A 20,835-nucleotide genomic window follows, 5' to 3' on the forward strand; every position below is an offset into this window, starting at 1 on the left:
GATAACGGGTGTAATATTTTGTACCTTGGGGAAGTTTTGACCTAAGCTGGTAAAGATAAGCTTAGGAGGTTTTTCATGCAGGTCCCCACATCTGTACCCTAGAGTTCAGAGTGGGGGAGGAACCTTGACATGGTGGCAGCGGTGGGATTAACCTGAAATCATTTGAGATCCAGTTGAGATTTTTTGAACTAGAAATACAGATTTTAAAAAGGAAATTTTTTTTTCTTTGGAAAGAAAGTCCAGAAAGCAGCTTTGAAACTGAAAGCAGCTTGGTTTCTCTCTGCTTTGTGGCCAAGCAGAGACAAAAGGGGATTATCTTGTGAATTGCAGGTTTTCTTTGCCTGGAGGCAGGGTACTTAACTCCTGCAGGGAAATTCACAGTCTTCCAACCCAGAGGTTTTTTTTTCTTTTCTTCCTAAAAGTAAATAGGGGGGGTGTGCTCTACCCATTTGCCTGGAGACAAAAGTGGCAGGGTTTTTTTTAGGATTTTGATTTTTTTTTGTTTTTGTTTTACAAGGAGCACAGGTTTGAAAAGAAATTTTTTTTTCTTTGGGCTGGGTAAGCAGGTTTCCAAGTAGTTGGAGGTTTTTTGCTTTAATTTGGGCCCAGAGCAGAGACAAGGGAATTGTCTTTTTCTGTAGGCTGACAATCACTATCAGAGAATAGGTATTCTATTCCAGCACAGCAAAATTTTACAGCCAAGTTTTGTTTGTTTATTTCTAAACCTCGGGTGTAAAGTTAGTTAAAAACAGAGAGGTTAGAATGGCCAAATCCTCAGCTCGACTACAGCTGGAATTAGCCAAATTTCAGGCTGAGGAAAAACAAAGGGAACATGAAAGACAGATAGAACTCATGCAGCTGAAGAAGGAACAAGAAAGGGAGGCAGAACAACACCAAGAGGCTGCCCACAAGAGGGAAATGGAGGCAAGGAAGCATGTGGAGGAGGAGAGGGAAAAAGAGAGGAAGCATGTGGAGGAGGAGAAGGAAAAAGAGAGGAAGCATGTGGAGGAGATGGAGAGGATAAAGGCCCAGCAGAATATACCAAAAAACCCTAGCAATCCTTCTCCAGGTACCACTTCCCATCCCAGAAAGTTCCCCACCTACAAGGCAGGTGATGATACTGAGGCCTTCTTAGAAAACTTCGAAAGGGCCTGCCTTGGGTACAACATCTCTACTGACCAATACATGGTAGAGCTGAGGCCGCAGCTCAGTGGACCCTTAGCTGAGGTGGCAGCTGAAATGCCTAAAGAACACATGAACAAGTATGAACTGTTTAAATCCAAGGCGAGAGTCAGAATGGGGATAACACCCGAGCAGTCTCGTCGGAGATTCCGAGCCCTAAGGTGGAAACCAGACATGTCATTTACCCGACATGCCTACCACATTGTAAAACATTGGGATGCCTGGATATCAGGAGCAAGTGTTGAATCTCCAGTAAATTTGCCCTTCCTAATGCAAATGGAACAATTCTTAGAGGGTGTTCCTGAGGAAATAGAAAGATACATCCTAGATGGGAAACCCAAAACTGTAATTGAGGCAGGAGAGATTGGAGCCAGATGGGTGGAGGTGGCAGAGAAGAAGAAAACTGGTCGCAGTTGGAGCGGAGACCAGAAGGGACCACCCCAGACCACACCCTATTACCGGGGGCCGCCCAAAGCCCCACCTACCTCCCAAAGAACCCTCCAGACCCCTTATCGTCCCACCACCCCGTTCTCCAGCAACCCTCCTCGCCCCAGTGACCCGTCAGCTGGACGATGTTTTAAGTGTAACGAGCTGGGGCATGTAAAGGCCAACTGCCCCAAGAACCCCAACAGATTACAGTTCATTGCACCGGAATCACACCAGAGGTCCACAGGCCCAGATACCTCCCAGATACCCTTGGAGCGGAGGGAAACTGTGAGTGTGGGCGGGAAGAAGGTCACCGCGTGGAGGGACACCGGAGCACAAGTGTCAGCTATCCATGCTTCCTTAGTGGACCCCAATTTAATCAACCCAGAGATCCAAGTGACGATTCAACCCTTCAAGTCCAACTCTTTCAATTTGCCTACAGCCAAGTTGCCTGTCCAGTACAAGGGCTGGTCAGGAATGTGGACTTTTGCAGTCTATGATGATTATCCCATCCCCATGCTGTTGGGGGAAGACTTGGCCAATCATGTGAAGCAGGCCAAGAGGGTGGGAATGGTCACCCGCAGCCAGGCTAAACAAGCCGTGAGGCCTAGCTCTGTTCCGGAAACTTCTATCAGGACCCAGTCAGAGGTGATGGACCTGGACCCCAGGCCAATGTCTGCAACAGCAGTAGTGGATCCAGTCCCAGAGACCCAGACGGAACCAGTCCCAGAACCGGAACCAGCCGAACAACCAACATCAGACACCGTGTCAGCACTGAATCCAGTACTTGCAACCTCAACACCAGAGGGCCCCACCGAACCTGAACTGGCAGCAGCCGATAACCCTACACAAGAGGCTCAGCCGGAGCCTGAATCCCAACATAGTGCACCAGCGGAGAGCGGTTCACAGTCAACAGAAACAGCTCCATCCCCTATATCGCTTCCAGAGGGACCAAGCCTAGGTCCACAATCCAATGAGGAACTGATGTCCCCAGCATCAAGGGAACAGTTCCAGACCGAACAGGAAGCAGATGAAAGCCTCCAGAGAGCTTGGACGGCGGCACGGAGCAACCCACCGCCTCTCAGCTCTTCTAATCGATCCAGGTTTGTTTTAGAAAGAGGACTTTTATACAAGGAAACTCTTTCTGGTGGACACCAGGAAGACTGGCATCCTCAGAGACAGTTGGTAGTTCCAACTAAATACCGGGCCAAGCTCTTGAGCTTAGCCCATGATCACCCTAGTGGCCATGCTGGGGTGAACAGGACCAAAGACCGTTTGGGGGGATCATTCCACTGGGAGGGAATGGGCAAGGATGTTTCTACCTATGTCCAGTCTTGTGAGGTGTGCCAAAGAGTGGGAAAACCCCAAGACCAGGTCAAAGCCCCTCTCCAGCCACTCCCCATCATTGAAGTTCCATTTCAGCGAGTAGCTGTGGATATTCTGGGTCCTTTTCCGAAAAAGACACCCAGAGGAAAGCAGTACATACTGACTTTCATGGATTTTGCCACCCGATGGCCGGAAGCAGTAGCTCTAAGCAACGCCAGGGCTAAAAGTGTGTGTCAGGCACTAGCAGACATTTTTGCCAGGGTAGGTTGGCCCTCCGACATCCTCACAGATGCAGGGACTAATTTCCTGGCAGGAACTATGAAAAACCTTTGGGAAGCTCATGGGGTAAATCACTTGGTTGCCACTCCTTACCACCATCAAACAAATGGCATGGTGGAGAAGTTTAATGGAACTTTGGGGGCCATGATACGGAAATTTGTAAATGAGCACTCCAATGATTGGGACCTAGTATTGCAGCAGTTGCTCTTTGCCTACAGAGCTGTACCACATCCCAGTTTAGGGTTTTCCCCATTTGAACTTGTATATGGCCGTGAGGTTAAGGGGCCATTGCAGTTGGTGAAGCAGCAATGGGAGGGATTTACACCTTCTCCAGGAACTAACATTCTGGACTTTGTAACCAACCTACAAAACACCCTCCGAACCTCTTTAGCCCTTGCTAGAGAAAACTTACAGGATGCTCAAAAAGAGCAAAAAGCCTGGTATGATAAACATGCCAGAGAGCGTTCCTTCAAAGTAGGAGACCAGGTCATGGTCTTAAAGGCGCTCCAGGCCCATAAAATGGAAGCATCGTGGGAAGGGCCATTCACGGTCCAGGAGCGCCTGGGAGCTGTTAATTATCTCATAGCATTCCCCACCTCCAACCGAAAGCCTAAGGTGTACCATATTAATTCTCTAAAGCCCTTTTATTCCAGAGAATTAAAGGTTTGTCAGTTTACAGCCCAGGGAGGAGACGACGCTGAGTGGCCTGAAGGTGTTTACTACGAAGGGAAATGTGCTGGTGGTGTGGAAGAGGTGAACCTCTCCATGACCCTTGGGCGTATGCAGCGACAGCAGATCCAGGAGCTGTGCACTAGCTACGCGCCAACGTTCTCAGCCACCCCAGGACTGACTGAACGGGCATACCACTCCATTGACACAGGTAATGCTCACCCAATTAGGGTCCAACCTTACCGGGTGTCTCCTCAAGCTAAAACTGCTATAGAACGGGAGATCCGGGATATGTTACAGATGGGTGTAATCCGCCCCTCTGAAAGTGCATGGGCATCTCCAGTGGTTCTAGTTCCCAAACCAGATGGGGAAATACGTTTTTGCGTGGACTACCGTAAGCTAAATGCTGTAACTCGCCCAGACAACTATCCCATGCCACGCACAGATGAACTATTAGAGAAACTGGGATGGGCCCAGTTCATCTCTACCTTGGACTTAACCAAGGGGTACTGGCAGGTACCGCTAGATGAATCTGCCAAGGAAAGGTCAGCCTTCATCACACATCTCGGGCTGTATGAATTTAATGTACTCCCTTTCGGGCTGCGAAATGCACCCGCCACTTTCCAAAGACTTGTAGATGGTCTCCTAGCGGGATTAGGAGAATATGCAGTCGCCTACCTTGACGATGTGGCCATATTTTCGGATTCCTGGGCAGACCACCTGGAACATCTACAAAAAGTCCTTGAGCGCATAAGGGAGGCAGGACTAACTGTTAAGGCTAAGAAGTGTCAAATAGGCCTAAACAGAGTGACTTACCTTGGACACCAGGTGGGTCAAGGAACTATCAGCCCCCTACAGGCCAAAGTGGATGCTATCCAAAAGTGGCCTGTCCCAAAGTCAAAGAAACAGGTTCAATCCTTCTTAGGCTTGTCCGGTTATTACAGACGATTTGTACCGCACTACAGCCAAATCGCTGCCCCACTGACAGACCTAACCAAAAAGAACCAGCCAAATGCTGTTCAGTGGACCGGAAAGTGTCAGAAGGCCTTTAACAAGCTTAAAGCGACACTCATGTCTGACCCTGTACTAAGGGCCCCAGACTTTGACAAACCGTTCCTTGGCCAGGGACAGAACAGGAATGGAGTCTTAGAACTTTTAGTAAGTAATCTAGCTAGGTATGTGTTAGATTATGATTTCTTTAAATGGCTGAGAAAAGAATTGTGCTGAATAGAATAACTATTTCTGTCTGTGTATCTTTTTGTAACTTAAGGTTTTGCCTAGAGGGGTTCTCTATGTTTTTGAATCTAATTACCCTGTAAGATATCTACCATCCTGATTTTACAGGGGGGATTTCTTTATTTCTATTTACTTCTATTTTTTATTAAAAGTCTTCTTGTAAAACACTGAATGCTTTTTCATTGTTCTCAGATCCAAGGGTTTGGGTCTGTGGTCACCTATGCAAATTGGTGAGGCTTTTTAGCCAACATTTCCCAGGAAAGGGGGGGTGCAAGTGTTGGGAGGATTGTTCATTGTTCTTAAGATCCAAGGGTCTGGATCTGTAGTCACCTAAGCAAATTGGTGAGGCTTTTTACCAAACCTTGTCCAGGAAGTGGGGTGCAAGGTTTTGGGAAGTATTTTGGGGGGAAGGATGCGTCCAAACAGCTCTTCCCCAGTAACCAGTATTAGTTTGGTGGTGGTAGCGGCCAGTCCAAGGATAACGGGTGTAATATTTTGTACCTTGGGGAAGTTTTGACCTAAGCTGGTAAAGATAAGCTTAGGAGGTTTTTCATGCAGGTCCCCACATCTGTACCCTAGAGTTCAGAGTGGGGGAGGAACCTTGATAAGGATATAACACACATTAAACAACCCTGACAATGCCCCAGGTCAATGAAGGGATTGACGCAGCAAATACAAGTGTTTTGCCCAAAACTACAGAGCAAGTGCTTCTCAGAGTCAAGGTTAGAACTCGGGCTGGAATCTCTTCCACTCAAGTCTTGTGCTCGGGCCAAGGGATCAGTGTCATTAAATCTAGACAAGGTAATGAAAATACACGCTAGAAATGTAATCATTAATGAGGGGGAAATAGAACTGACAAGACAACAAAATAAAAAAGGTTAACTCCATAAAATATTATAAATGTCAAGTATCCACAGTGAGATTGTTTAGCTTAAAAAAAGGGGGGGGGGCACCAAGATTAAGTTACTTCTGAATATTAAAACTACAGATAAACAATTGTCTCCTTCTAAGAAACAGTGATGCTTTATTAATGGGATTTAGGCCACAGTATTGTAAACACACATGTACTTAACTTTGAAATCAGTCTACTCATGTGGTCAAAATTAAGCTCATGGGTGTTTTCAGGATAAGGGTCTTCAGTGTGTAAAAACAAAGACAGCCTTGAACCAATTCATCTGTGACCCATAATAACCCATAATTTTTGTTTTCAAAGAGTAAGAATTATTTATAGCACAGTCTTGCAATCTTCGTGTAGTTTCCAATGTCAGAGGCAACAATGAACATGTCAGCATGCAGAGTAATGATGATGATGATGACAATATTAAAAAAGTAGTAACGTTTCTTTGAATACCCGTTGGCGACATGAATGTCTAAATTGCAGGAACTGATCTCTGCCCTGTAATCTATGACACCTGCACACGCTACTCACTTGCACTTGAAGTTTTCTGGAGTGATGTTGTGCTGGTGAGGAAACTGGGAGACCCAGTGCTGACACTGGACTCCACTCCATATGGTGTTCATGGTACCTCGGTAGCCCTCACCTTGTCCCTTGATGCACTCTGTCATTTCTACGGCAGCATCAGTGATGTTCACAATGGTCTGAGCTGTAAATGGAAAGAAAAAGAGTGGTTTCCTTTTCCTAAGAGTGAGTCTGGTGTTAGTGTACTGCAGTTCAGACTCTATAGCTATTCAAATCCAGGGCCTCTGATGACATTGTCAGTGATGGTCAAGTCTGGCAACTCTAAAACAATTAATTTCCTCTTTAAACTTTTACAAGACCAACGAGATTCTCTGTGGCCTCAGGGACTCATGTTAGCACATTTGCTTTCAGGATTAGGGCATAAAATGTCTGAAATATATAAGGGTTCCTTTGTAAATCTTGCTGCACAGAGAGATACTAGGTTGTTTCTACAGCAGTCAGTGTCAGAGTCATATTCTTAGTTATTATAATCCCAATCCTGAAAGTATTTACACACATTCTTAATTTTACCCAATTGAGTAGCCCCAATGGGACCTCCCACGTGTTAAAGTGAAGCCTATGCATAAATGTTTGCAGGATTCATACCCTAATGTAGGGAGTTTTTTTCCAACGCACCCAAAATATCAGTGATGGATTAGTGAACAGTACTTACCTAAAAAGCAATAAATCTTATTATTAGCTAATGTCCTAAAGCTCCTTTAAGCTACTCATTTTATGCTTCATAAAGTTAAGAAAAAGAAGTGCCCTAACTTCTGGAAATTTGAGATCAGAATTCTCTAGAGAGAGATAAATATTTTCAAGACCAACAAATGCATCAGATTCAAGGTCTTTCACAGATGTTAATATGATCTGCATTAATCCTAGTCTGGGCTGTTTTGAACTAAATTCAGACAAACAGTGGCTTCTCAAATGAGTCATTTCAAATGCTTGAAAGCCTCTTTATATTTCCTGTAATTGAAAAGTTGATGGAAAAGATGTTGTAGCACAAAAATTATTAATTAACGCAAAACTAAACACACTACGGTAATGTCAGTGTCTTCCAAATGCCCCCCAAAAAACATGTTTGAATAATTATTCAAGAGTCATTTTGTAATTGTTGCTAATTGGTATTTGTTCATAGTCTGATGAGTAATTTTACAAGTTAATTTACCAGGTATAGTTTTCAACTGTAAATATGTTAATAAACAGTCTCTAAATTAATTTTTCTATGTTCCAGGAATTAGAATAATATAGATGTGTTCTATTGATAATGTCATTCATTCTTAGTGCATCAGTAATTCCAGCCAGATCTCCTAATTTGCAAAGGGAATGGATCTCAGGAAAACGAAATGTTATAACATAGGTTTCTGTATGACTTATTTTCAAATCCCTCATTTTAAAGATCATATTAACATCAGTCAATAACATCAAGATGCACAGTGGTACTATATATATCTCTGTGCTAGAACTCTAAATTTCTCTTTTATTCATCGTAGGATGCTTTTACCTCTGCTTCATAGTCAGATTAATTGCCTGTCTCCCCTTCCCAAGGCAGTCCATCTGCAAAAGTTGCCCCTCTGCACTGAGGTTATGATTTCCAAGCTCATTCCAAAGCCAAAAGGCCATTGTGATGTCCCTTCTATGCCTAGATTTCTGCAAGCTGGTAAATGCACCCTCTAGGGTAGATTCACTAAAGGGATTTGAAGCAGTAGCTGTTCTTTAGTTTTAAATTTTTAAAAACATTTTTATTGATTTTATAAATAAAACCAGGGCAAAGGGAGAAGAACTGGCTCTTAGAGAAGCACCTAAGATAGAGCAGTAATGGGCAGGGTCAGCAGAGGCTTGGAGAGCTCTAGGCTGATGACTGTCAGACTGGGGCCCTGACACAAAGGGGCAGAGAAGGTGCTGGGGCTACAGGGAAGGGGCCCAGGGAAGTAGGCAGTGGAGGAGATTTGGAGGAGGGCAGTCAGTGGCTGCCACTAGAAGGTCCCTGGGTCAGGGCCCAAAGTAGCGGGTGGGCCTGGGCCTCCACTTCCCCCCACCCCCTGCAATTGCCAGTGATGAGTGGCTAAGCCAGACTGCAGTTTGCCCTTGGAGGAAGTGGCTAGACTGAGGATTGCAGTGACCCACTGAGGCGAGTAATAGAAACAAAAGCTGCCAGTCTAATAGCCCCATCTCTGTCACTCATAAAATGTGTGGCTTTGGACAAGTCACTTAACCTCTCTGCATCTCAGTTTCACCCTTTACAATGTTATATAATAATATCACATGACAGGGCTGTTGTGAGGATTAATTAGCAGAGCTGAGTGAATTATTCACAATGAACAATTTATCCTCTGAATGTATCCTTTCCCCCTCTTTTAGAATAATTGCAAATAGATTGCAATTTCCTCAGACTTATTCATTCTTTGAACTAATTTAATGATATTATTCCTCAACATTTATTCTGTGTATTGATCATAAACTGAGCTGACTATATTTGGAACTTGATCTTCATAAATTGAGCCGTGTCCTTTAGTTCCAATTAGTCAGGTAAGTCACAAAGTATTATTTCTGTTCCCTGATTGAAGGAGAAGCACTTCTGGCACCAATACTTAAGCCTCCAAATTTAAAATTTGGCTTCTGGAAATTCTCAAGAATGCAACTTTAAAATGCATTTTCCATGAACATTTGCAAAAGGCAAAACACAAAAGGCCTATGAATATGGCTAAAAAAATCTAAATGATTATTTCTTGTCTTACACTATCCCATCCACCCAACTCTATCAGGTCCCAATCCTGCAAAAAGTCCTGCATGGATTGCTTTTCAGGATCAGGTCTTAGTCCCTGATCCAGCAAGCCATTTATGCACATTTAAATTTAAACGCATGACTAATCTCATTGAGTTCCAAAGGAACAGTCATGTGCTTAAAGTTACACATGCTTAAGTGTTTGGCAGAAGAGACCTTAATTAGGGGCCTTAATTAGTAAAATAAATTAAATAAGGGCCTTAATTAGTAAAAAGGTAGAACTGACTTCAAAGGGAGTGTGATTCTGTGTTATGTTTTTACATTTTTATAAAAAGTGCTATGGGTTATATATTAACGCTGTCCTGTGAAGTTTTGTAATCGTTAGCAGAAATAATTTTGTCACTTATCTATTTTTTGGAACTTGAATGAAACGATTTCTTACAATTTGAGGACCAAAAGGAACCCCACTAATTTTATCACTTTGATTGATTCAGAAAGCTGTGACAGATTCTCCCACATCCCTTCTACGCCTCTACGCCTCTACACTTTCACCATCACACTCCTAACGCAAAAATAAAAAAGTTTCAAAAATGCAAAAGTACCAATTTTTCATAAAATTGTCTCTCTTTTGATATCTTTATATGAACTACTTATTAAAGGAAGCCCTTGTGCAGAAAAAAACAAAAACCATATGGAATTTTGGGAGAAAGGACAAGCGCACAACCTGGAGCTTTGCATGGCAAACTGAGGATGATCTTCTCGATCCTATTCCTCACAACAATGGTAAGGTAGGAAAAGAGCAGTCAACACTACCATTTGTTCCTTCCCTAGAGAATTCCACAGTAAAGAAATTAGTATAGAAGAGACTACCATTCTTAGAAACCAAGGAGAAATCCTGGCCACGTGGAAGTCAATGGCAAAACTCCCATTGACTTCCATGGCGGCAGGATTTCACCCCATGCTGGCATTTGTGGAAATTTGATATTAATGAAGGTGGAATTTTCTTTTAATGGTAACAGTAGCTAGGTTTACTAGAGAAAAATTAGGTGGATAATTCGCAATGAACCCATAGAGCCAAATTCTGTTCTCAGTGATACCAGTGCAACTTGTTCGAGTCAATGGGTTTACCAGGGTGTAAATGAGGGAAGAATTTGTCCCAGTTTTTAAAGACAAGCAGGTTTGTACCTAATACAGTAGAGGAACTGTTCTAAAACAACTCAGTCATAATAAAATGTGACCTGTGTAATGCTGCAGAGATCAGTGAGAAGCTGGGGTGATCTGTTGAGCAGGTACTGCTCATGCACAGTAAAGTTGCCCCAAAGGAGCCTTAATTCATGTCCTGTATTATTATTGAATTTGAAATTCTAGGCTATACCACAGCTTGGGTAACTTTCCTACCCTATATTTTGAACATTGGCTCTTCAACCCCTTCTATGTGCTTGGTAGCTTTATTATGATATACAGCACAGCAGAGGAAAAAATACCTGCTTTATAGCATTGGTGTGGAAGAACCATGTAGCGCCAATTTTAATCTACATTGCCTGAGGGATAACTAAAGAATATATTAGAGCTGAATCCAAAACAAAACACAGAGGGTCATATCTTGGCACATGCTGCAGCCTGAATGTTAACACCGACAATTAGATTGTTCTGGAATCCAGATACACATTTCAGAGTTGTTCTTACCTCTATAATGGGCTGAAAATCTCTGAATCCAAAACCCCTTTATATTTAATGTGTTCAAAATCCAGATCTGGATCCAAATTTTGACCCTGAATCTCACCTCTAGATTAAACAGAACTCCTACTCAATCTCATATTGAAAAGTATGCTAGAAGTAGAGAGATGGAGTCTTTATAAAGAGAGAGAAAGTAATACATAGTTACACAGAATGAACACTGTATCAACCCTCTGTTAGGCCCAATTGTAAAATTAAGTGGGAGGTAACTATCAAATTTTAAACACCAGTCTCTTCCCACTGACTCACTTCTATAAACATCTTTATGTTAAGTAAATATGAAGCTTGAGTTGCACTTTCTTTATTTGTGTAGTTTGTTTCAGCAAGACACTCTAAGGGCTTGCCTACATGTGGTCACTCAGGAAAGTCAAGACAAATTAAGTGAAGGTGCAGAAATTCAAGTGCACTAAACACCTGTGTGGGTACTCTCATTCAGAAGTAAAGTGTCCTTGGTGCATTGTTGCTTAGGAGGATTAAACTACAACAAACTTTACTTCTGAATGAGAGTACCCACACAGAGCTTTTAATTTATGCACATTAACTTCACAGCTTTAGTTAATTCATTTAAACTCCCTTAATAGACAAGCCCTAAGGCACAGCTCAACATTCAAATCAGCAAAGGAATCTCTGCTTCTAAAAAATGTAGTTGGCAAAAATAGAGGCGGTCCATTTCTTTATCCTCCCAATCAGTGTTGACAACAGCACCCTCGTCCCTCTGACCCACGCTAGCAACCTTGTTATTTCTGACTCCTCTTTCTCCTTCTCTTATCACATCCAGGTGCTCACTGAGTCCTGTTACCTCTTCAATATCTCCAAACATCATCCTTCCTCTCTGTCCCTTCTACTCTGATGTAGGCTTTCAATACTTCTCACACTGACTGACATCTGGAGTCTCCTCCTCTCTGTGCTCCCAACAAATGTCTCCTCTCCTCTTCCCCTGTAGGCCAACTAACTGTATCCTCTTTCTCTGTCATTCTAACCATGTTATTGTGTTCACCCCCCACCTCTGATTATTATAACAGGCATCCACTCTCCTTTCCCATTAATCCCAAATTCCTTGTCCTTATCTCCTCTTCACAATCCCTGTCCCTGCTTCCATCTCTGCTCTCATTTCCTCCTACACCCATTCTGCCTATTTTAATGCTCCTTTGTATCTTCTCTCCTAACTAGAAATTGGCCCAAGCCAAAACCACATCCACATATGTGAACAACTTCAAACCAACTCATGTGCTCAAAACCTCAATCCAGATCCAGCTACTGCAGTTTGAATCCATCTCTAATCCTAATTGTTGCCATCATCTCCTTCTCACACTCTTGGCTTTATGTCTTCATTTTCATACTGTCTTCTGTGCTTGGAAGAGACTTCAGTTTCTGGTACACCAAGTCCCCTGACTTCTGTCCATTCAAATCCTTCCATAAACATACATTTATTTTATGAAGCCATCCGTACATTGATTTCATCACTAAAAATGTTGCGTTCTTGCATGTGAACTGTCTCATATACCATATTTCTGAATTAAACTGCAAACTACTTGGATTTATTTGTGTTTTGCAAAGTGTCATATATACTAATGCATGCTATGTACCAAATCCTGGGCTGCTGCTGAGAGCTGTACTCTGCGAAGTTTGGGTGGAGTACGAGGGAGGGAGCACAAGGGCGACTGTAAGCCAAGAATTCACCTGTGCTGAGGAATCACATGGTAGCTGGTAAACCAGGTTTAAGGCTGTTTGTTCAAAGCTTCTCTAACACACAGTAAGTTCTGGGCCAACAATTAATAGTAATGATAGCAGCAGAAGGCAATTTCAGATTAATTTAGAGAAGATAATAATTGATTATCAATTTAGGGTTTTTTTTATTATGAGGTTTCATCGTCTACCTTTAATACTTTTATGGCCCCTGTAGTAGGAAGAGAGCCAGAGACATAAGCCCTTGTATCAGAGGCCTGGTATGAAGCAGAACCAGCTCACAGAATCTGGCAAGAATAGGGCTAATATTGCAAAAATACACATTCCTCAGAAGTGCTAAGCACAGAGTACTTAAGCAAACACATCCCAATATGAAGTGGTACCAGAACATCCCGATATCAAGGATGGTGCAAAAACATTCCCCAAGGATAACAGGAACACACTGACCCCTCCTAAAAGATAAAGTCAGGATGACAGTACGTAATAAAGATGTTTTGATCAAACCAACGTGTACAAGATAATAACTAGCCAAGTCAGGGGGCACTAAATAACTATGTCGGAGGCAGTACTAACTTGTTTGTATCAGGGTATAAAAAGGGTATAATCCTGAGTGTCTCTGGATTAAGTTTAGAAGTGTGTGCAACAAGAGTGATGTAGTGGTGGCAGTCTGCTATAGACCACCGGACCAGGGGGATGAGGTAGATGAGGCTTTCTTCCGGCAGCTCACGGAAGCTACTAGATCGCATGCCCTGATTCTCATGGGTGACTTTAATCATCCTGATATCTGCTGGGAGAGCAATACAGCGGTGCATAGACAATCCAGGAAGTTTTTGGAAAGCGTAGGGGACAATTTCCTGGCGCAAGTGCTAGAGGAGCCAACTAGGGGGGGCACTTTTCTTGACCTGCTGCTCACAAACCGGGTAGAATTAGTGGGGGAAGTAAAAGTGGATGGGAATCTGGGAGGCAGTGACCATGAGTTGGTTGAGTTCAGAATCCTGACGCAGGGAAGAAAGGTAAGCAGCAGGATACGGACCCTGGACTTCAGGAAAGCAGACTTCGACTCCCTCAGGGAACGGATGGCCAGGATCCCCTGGGGGACTAACTTGAAGGGGAAAGGAGTCCAGGAGAGCTGGCTGTATTTCAAGGAATCCCTGTTGAGGTTACAGGGACAAACCATCCCGATGAGTCAAAAGAATAGTAAATATGGCAGGCGACCAGCTTGGCTTAATGGTGAAATCCTAGCGGATCTTAAACATAAAAAAGAAGCTTACAAGAAGTGGAAGGTTGGACATATGACCAGGGAAGAGTATAAAAATATTGCTCGGGAATGTAGGAATGTTATCAGGAGGGCCAAATTGCACCTGGAGCTGCAGCTAGCCAGAGATGTCAAGAGTAACAAGAAGGGTTTCTTCAGGTATGTTGGCAACAAGAAGAAAGCCAAGGAATGTGTGGGCCCCTTACTGAATGAGGGAGGCAACCTAGTGACAGAGGATGTGGAAAAAGCTAATGTACTCAATGCTTTTTTTGCCTCTGTTTTCACTAACAAGGTCAGCTCCCAGACTGCTGCGCTGGGCATCACAAAATGGGGAAGAGATGGCCAGCCCTCTGTGGAGATAGAGGTGGTTAGGGACTATTTAGAAAAGCTGGACATGCACAAGTCCATGGGGCCGGACGAGTTGCATCCGAGAGTGCTGAAGGAATTGGCGGCTGTGATTGCAGAGCCATTGACCATTATCTTTGAAAACTCGTGGCGAACCAGGGAAGTCCCGGATGACTGGAAAAAGGCTAATGTAGTGCCAATCTTTAAAAAAGGGAAGAAGGAGGATCCTGGGAACTACAGGCCAGTCAGCCTCACTTCAGTCCCTGGAAAAATCATGGAGCAGGTCCTCAAAGAATCAATCCTGAAGCACTTCCATGAGAGGAAAGTGATCAGGAACAGCCAGCATGGATTCACCAAGGGAAGGTCATGCCTGACTAATCTAATCGCCTTTTATGATGAGATTACTGGGTCTGTGGATGAAGGGAAAGCAGTGGATGTATTGTTTCTTGACTTTAGCAAAGCTTTTGACACGGTCTCCCACAGTATTCTTGTCAGCAAGTTAAGGAAGTATGGGCTGGATGAATGCACTACAAGGTGGGTAGAAAGCTGGCTAGATTGTCGGGCTCAACGGGTAGTGATCAATGGCTCCATATCTAGTTGGCAGCCGGTATCAAGTGGAGTGCCCCAAGGGTCGGTCCTGGGACCGGTTTTGTTCAATATCTTCATAAATGATCTGGAGGATGGTGTGGATTGCACTCTCAGCAAATTTGCGGATGATACTAAACTGGGAGGAGTGGTAGATACGCTGGAGGGGAGGGATAGGATACAGAAGGACCTAGACAAATTGAAGGATTGGGCCAAAAGAAATCTGATGAGGTTCAATAAGGATAAGTGCAGGGTCCTGCACTTAGGACGGAAGAACCCAATGCACAGCTACAGACTAGGGACCGAATGGCTAGGCAGCAGTTCTGCGGAAAAGGACCTAGGGGTGACAGTGGACGAGAAGCTGGATATGAGTCAGCAGTGTGCCCTTGTTGCCAAGAAGGCCAATGGCATTTTGGGATGTATAAGTAGGGGCATAGCGAGCAGATCGAGGGACGTGATCGTTCCCCTCTATTCGACATTGGTGAGGCCTCATCTGGAGTACTGTGTCCAGTTTTGGGCCCCACACTTCAAGAAGGATGTGGATAAATTGGAGAGAGTCCAGCGAAGGGCAACAAAAATGATTAGGGGACTGGAACACATGAGTTATGAGGAGAGGCTGAGGGAGCTGGGATTGTTTAGCCTGCAGAAGAGAAGAATGAGGGGGGATTTGATAGCTGCTTTCAACTACCTGAAAGGGGGTTCCAAAGAGGATGGCTCTAGACTGTTCTCAATGGTAGCAGATGACAGAACGAGGAGTAATGGTCTCAAGTTGCAGTGGGGGAGGTTTAGATTGGATATTAGGAAAAACTTTTTCACTAAGAGGGTGGTGAAACACTGGAATGCGTTGCCTAGGGAGGTGGTAGAATCTCCTTCCTTAGAGGTTTTTAAGGTCAGGCTTGACAAAGCCCTGGCTGGGATGATTTAACTGGGAATTGGTCCTGCTTTGAGCAGGGGGTTGGACTAGATGACCTTCTGGGCTCCCTTCCAACCCTGATATTCTATGATTCTATGATTCTAAGGGATCTCAAAGGGAGTATTTTTGTCCAGCCGAGGGAGGAATGGAAAGTCCCGCCTTTCACTGAGCTGCGTCTGTTGTCACAGGTATGCTATGTGAATAACGTAGCTGAAGTCAAAGTACTTAGATCTACTCACCGCATTGTCTTCACTGCAGTGAGTCGACTGCTGATGCTCCCCCGTCGACTCTGCCTGCACCTCTCGCTCCGGTGGAGTACAGCAGTTGACGGGAGAGTGCTTGGGGGTCAATTTATCATGTCTAGACTCGATGCAATAAATCGACCCCTGCTGGATTGATAGCTGCCCGCCAACCCGGCAGGTAGTATAGACATACCCTCAGTATCCTCATAGAGTGCCAGGTGCTATTACCGTGCTTTGTCAACAATAAACCTGGTCTGGCGCCTTCGTACCTTAATAGATTTTGTGGTCATTGAGTGGTTCGTTCAAGGTCTGCTGTGCCGGCTGTCTGCACAGAGCTGGGACAGCACACAGGGAGAACACACACACGCTGCCAAACATCTAACCACAGCCCCCATTATGCTAGTATCTGAGCACCTTGCAATTTTTAATTTATTTATCCTCACAACATCCTTGTGAGGTAGGGAAGTGCTGTTATCCCCATTTTAGTGATGGGGAACTGAGGTACTGAGAGACTAAGTGACTTGCCCAAGGTCACACAGGAAGTCTGTGGTTGAGCAAGGAATTGAACCCAGGACTTCCAAATCCTCGGCTAGTGTCCTAACCACTAGAAGAGTGGTTTGCAAACTATTTAGGCTGTGTATCCCTTTCCAAATAACATAGCTTACCACATATCCCTATCTGAGATAGGCAGAGGCAATGTGTGGGGGTGGGGGGCGCATGCGTGGTCACGTGCCCCTTTAGTCTTCTGCCTTCTATTTAGAAACAACTCAAACTGTCTATTCAGAAACAACTCACCCCGCCCCCCACCCCCTCCCGGACGGTGATTTAAGAACCAAAAAGCCTGACCTGTCCGGGAAACTACGGATGTATGTTAACCGTACCTAAAGTTCTTTTTTAAAAAGATGGGCCTGAACTAAAAATGAGCTGTTTCACATGTGTGGGTCCCTGCCACTCCCTGGGGGTGTGCTAGGGTGACCAGATGTCCCGATTTTATAGGGACAGTCCTGATTTTGGGGTCTTTTTCTTATATAGGCTCCTATTCCCACCCACCCCCGTCCTAATTTTTCACACTTGCTGTCTGGTCACTCTAGGGTGTGCACATGTGTGTGTCCCAGCTGCTCCCTGCCCCCCTCATTGAAGCAGGTGTGCAGGGTTACTGCCCTGGGAACTGCAGGGCACCAGTGGATGTGGGGCTAGCGGCAGACAGGGGCGTGGGGCAGGGTTAGCTGGAGGCAGGGGATGCAGGGCTGGCTGCGGGGCAGGGGCTGACTGGAGGTAGGGGCTGGCTGCATGCAGGGCAGGGGGGTGCAGGGCTGGCTGGAGACAGGGGCTGGCTGCGGGCAGGGCAGGGGGTGGCTAGAGACAGGGGCTGGTGCGGGCAGGGCAGGGGGTGGCTAGAGACAGGGGCTGGTGCGGGCAGGGCAGGGGGTGCATGCAGCAGAGGCTGGCTGCAGGCAGGGTGTGCGGGGGTGGCTGGAGACAGGCTGGCTGCGGGCAGCGTTTGCGGGGGTGGCTGGAGACGGGCTGGCTGCAGACAGGGCAGGGGGTGTGTGCGGCAGGGGCTGGTTGCGGGCAGGGGGTGCAGGGGTGGCTGAGACAGGGGCTGGCTGCGGGCAGAGGGTGCTGGAGGTGCGGCAGGGGCTGGCTGCAGGCAGGGCAGGGGTGCGGCAAGGGCTGGCTGCAGGGAGCGGGTGCGGGGGTGGCTGGAGACAGGGGCTGGCTGCGGGCAGGGTGGTGGGTACTCACAGGGAGAGCAGCAGGATGCAGCCCAGGACCAGCAGAGCAGCCAGGGACCCACCAGGCAGCAGCGGGAGCCCCAGGGCCAGGGGAGCAGCAGCAGCAACAGGGCTCATGCCCAGGGCCAGGCGGCAGCCCACATGGCTCCCGCAGCACAGCGCCCCCGGCGGCCGGAGGAGGAATTGCATCCCCTGCAGGGAAGCGGGTTAACAACCGGGTCTAAAACTGCTTCAAAATTTAACAACCGATTCACGCGAACTGGTGTGAACCGGCTCCAGCTCACCACTGGGCACACCCCACAGTTTGAAACCCCCTGATTCTGAGGTACACCAACGCTGCTGCAGTTTTAATTGAAAGGAGATTCAACTTGATTAGATTGCCAAGTCTTACTAAATACATGTGTTGTCGGCCATGATAGGATTTTTCTCATATCCCCTCTGATGAGAGCTCACATACCCCTAGGGGTACGTGTATCCCAGTTTGAAAACCACTGCACTAAAACATCCACCATATTTAATGGAAAAAACCTCATTTACCTGAGTTTTATTCAGTTTTGAAGATTTTTAAAAAGTGGAGGGTTTTTTTCTGCTGTAAAATTAGAACACTACTTGATAGTATCATCATCATCACTATTGTCTGATTACTAATGTGAAACAGAATCAAGCAATTTATTGAAAGAACTTTTGTATGGTGGATATATCTTTTACATATTCACCCTTACACAGAACACTATCATTTACTATAAAGAAAATTTAGTTTCGAGTGTGGAATTTCCCCTGATATCAAATGAAGATCAAAAAGAAGACTGTGTACCCAATAAAGAGAGCCCAACTTCATCACAATATCAAGAGCAAAGTGCTCAGGATCATCAATGTAGGCCACTTATTTTTAGAAGGGCTGTACTGGGATTGCATTTCTTCAAGACTCTAACATAATCTTGACTGCTGGGGGAGTAGGAGCCATTACTAGAGTTTGGAAAAGATCCCCTAGCATATGTCTTTTGAAAAATTGGATCAGACTGTGAATGTTAAGAGTCACATTGGTTGTTAAGCTTATGTAACCACCAACGCCAGATGTGAATCTTCAGAGCACTGACACATCAACTTGGGAAATGCCAAAGGATAAACATTTATAAAAGTTGCATTTGTAAAAACTGTCAGAAATTATAACTTAAACAAATTTTTAGTAATAAAATCTCCACTACCGGAAAAAAGTATATGGATATGTTAGAACAGAGACTGATCATGTGTATTTTATTGAATATTGAAAGTAGTTGTGGACAGAGCTGGATTAGGGGTTTGTGGGGCCCTGAGCCAGAGCACATGGGGGCCCCTCCTCACCCCTTCTGCCTGCCATCCCCTTCAAGCCCCCCCAGCACTGCTGCCAGAGAGCAGGGTTGGGGAGCAAGAGCTTGCCCTGCTCCATCCGCCCAGTGCTCCTGCCACGGTGTGGGGTCGGGGCGCAGGGGCTTGCCCTTCCCCACCCACCTGGTGCTCCCCCAATCTCTGGCAGGAGCACCGGGCGGGCGGAACAGGTTGGGGGCGCCCATTTTTCCAGGGGCACCCATGGCTAATCAGCAATGGTTGTGGGAAGAATTACCCAATAAAAAATAAAGACTAAAGAAACGAATAGTAAATTGCTCTTCATAATCTTTAAACTAGGTGTATAGACTCAACTGTTTTATATTTGAGACAAAAACTAGGTCCAAACTAGATGATGTCTTTGGCTTAATAACTTCCCAGTTGTTCTTAGAGGCCAAAGTCGGACGCTCGAGTAGCAAAAAGTCCAGATACCAATATATAGAATAAGCTGCTTGTAGTTCACAGGGGAAGTTCACCGGAAATCTTTTGGCACAAGGTCACACATGAACTGATGTATAGATTTTTGAAGCCACTATTTTTGATCACATAAGGCAGCAGGGTCACTTCTAAGTAAGTTGCCACTGCTCTGTACACTCCCTTTATAGACATCATACAGCATGGCAAATTGTCCTCTCCTTTACACCACTTTTACAGTGATGTAACTCCTCTGACTTTAATGGAATTATTCTAGACTGGTGCTGATATATGTGAAAGCAGAATTAGGCTCAAAGTGAGGTTCTACATCAAGGAGTAAATCAGGAGTAACATCACGGAAGTCAACAGAATTACACCAGCATAAATACAGGGTAATGAGAAGTGAGTCATGTGTAAAAAGGTTACAGTAACATAAAACCAGCACAAGTGACTATGGACTGTTCAGAAGTATTGATGGGCAAAATTTTAAAACATTGAGAAGTTTAAATTGGATAAGAACCCAAAAGGTAAGGAGATAAATTCTGCTTTTACACTGTGAGCAGCCTCTTGGACACTATACAAGGGTGCAAAGCAGAATGTGGCCCCAGATGTTTTATCCACACTTTGACCAGTGAGGGGCTAGAAAACTGGAAGAATATATTTTTCATACAATTTCCAGTTATCTCTCATTTTGGGCTAGTTGAAAATACCACAAGAGCGCCCCCCCCCTTCTGTTTCTGGTCTCAGTCAAAACCAAAATTGCAGAGGACTACAACAATTAAAATAAACAATCATAAAGGTTCACTCAACTATTTTTCTTTTCTTTTCTTTTCTTTTTTTAAATCCACAAATAAATAAATTCAGCTTCCGCATGGATAAAAGTTCTAATGGTGTGGGTTTTTAACAGCATCAGTTAACCTTTAAAACTAACTGTGCCAAATTCTGATATCATTTATAACCATGAAACCTTACCAAAGCCACAATCTCTCTGAAGAATAGTACTGCACATAAAGAGCTCTCAAGACATAAGTCCATATATCCTTACACAGAAAAAAACTATGTTAAAAACGATGGTAAGATAGCAAAGTCCAGCTAAATGCCAGGAAATGCCAAAATTGAAGTTCCCTGTGTGACTTTAATTTCGTCGCTTGTGCATGTGCATTATGGCACAGCCCTTAACTATGTGATTCCGTTCCATTTTTTCCAAAGGACTCGTGTCTCATTCAGTGCACAGGATGGACCTGCTGTGGGGATG

The 20,835-nt window shown here is 44.8% G+C and overlaps 1 protein-coding gene across 2 annotated transcripts in view; it reads right to left on the bottom strand.

The window, feature by feature from the left end:
• HGF (hepatocyte growth factor) overlaps positions 1 to 20,835 on the bottom strand; it is an 84,373-nt gene that overhangs the window by 25,869 nt on the left and 37,669 nt on the right. For both annotated transcript variants that reach the window (XM_073328630.1, XM_073328629.1), the window contains exon 8: positions 6,548 to 6,722. In XM_073328630.1, coding sequence (XP_073184731.1) covers positions 6,548 to 6,722 — 175 coding nt within the window. The remainder of the gene's footprint in view (positions 1 to 6,547; positions 6,723 to 20,835) is intronic.

This window comes from Lepidochelys kempii, chromosome 1 (genome assembly GCF_965140265.1).
Source record: "Lepidochelys kempii isolate rLepKem1 chromosome 1, rLepKem1.hap2, whole genome shotgun sequence".
Classification (NCBI taxonomy): domain Eukaryota; kingdom Metazoa; phylum Chordata; order Testudines; family Cheloniidae; genus Lepidochelys; species Lepidochelys kempii.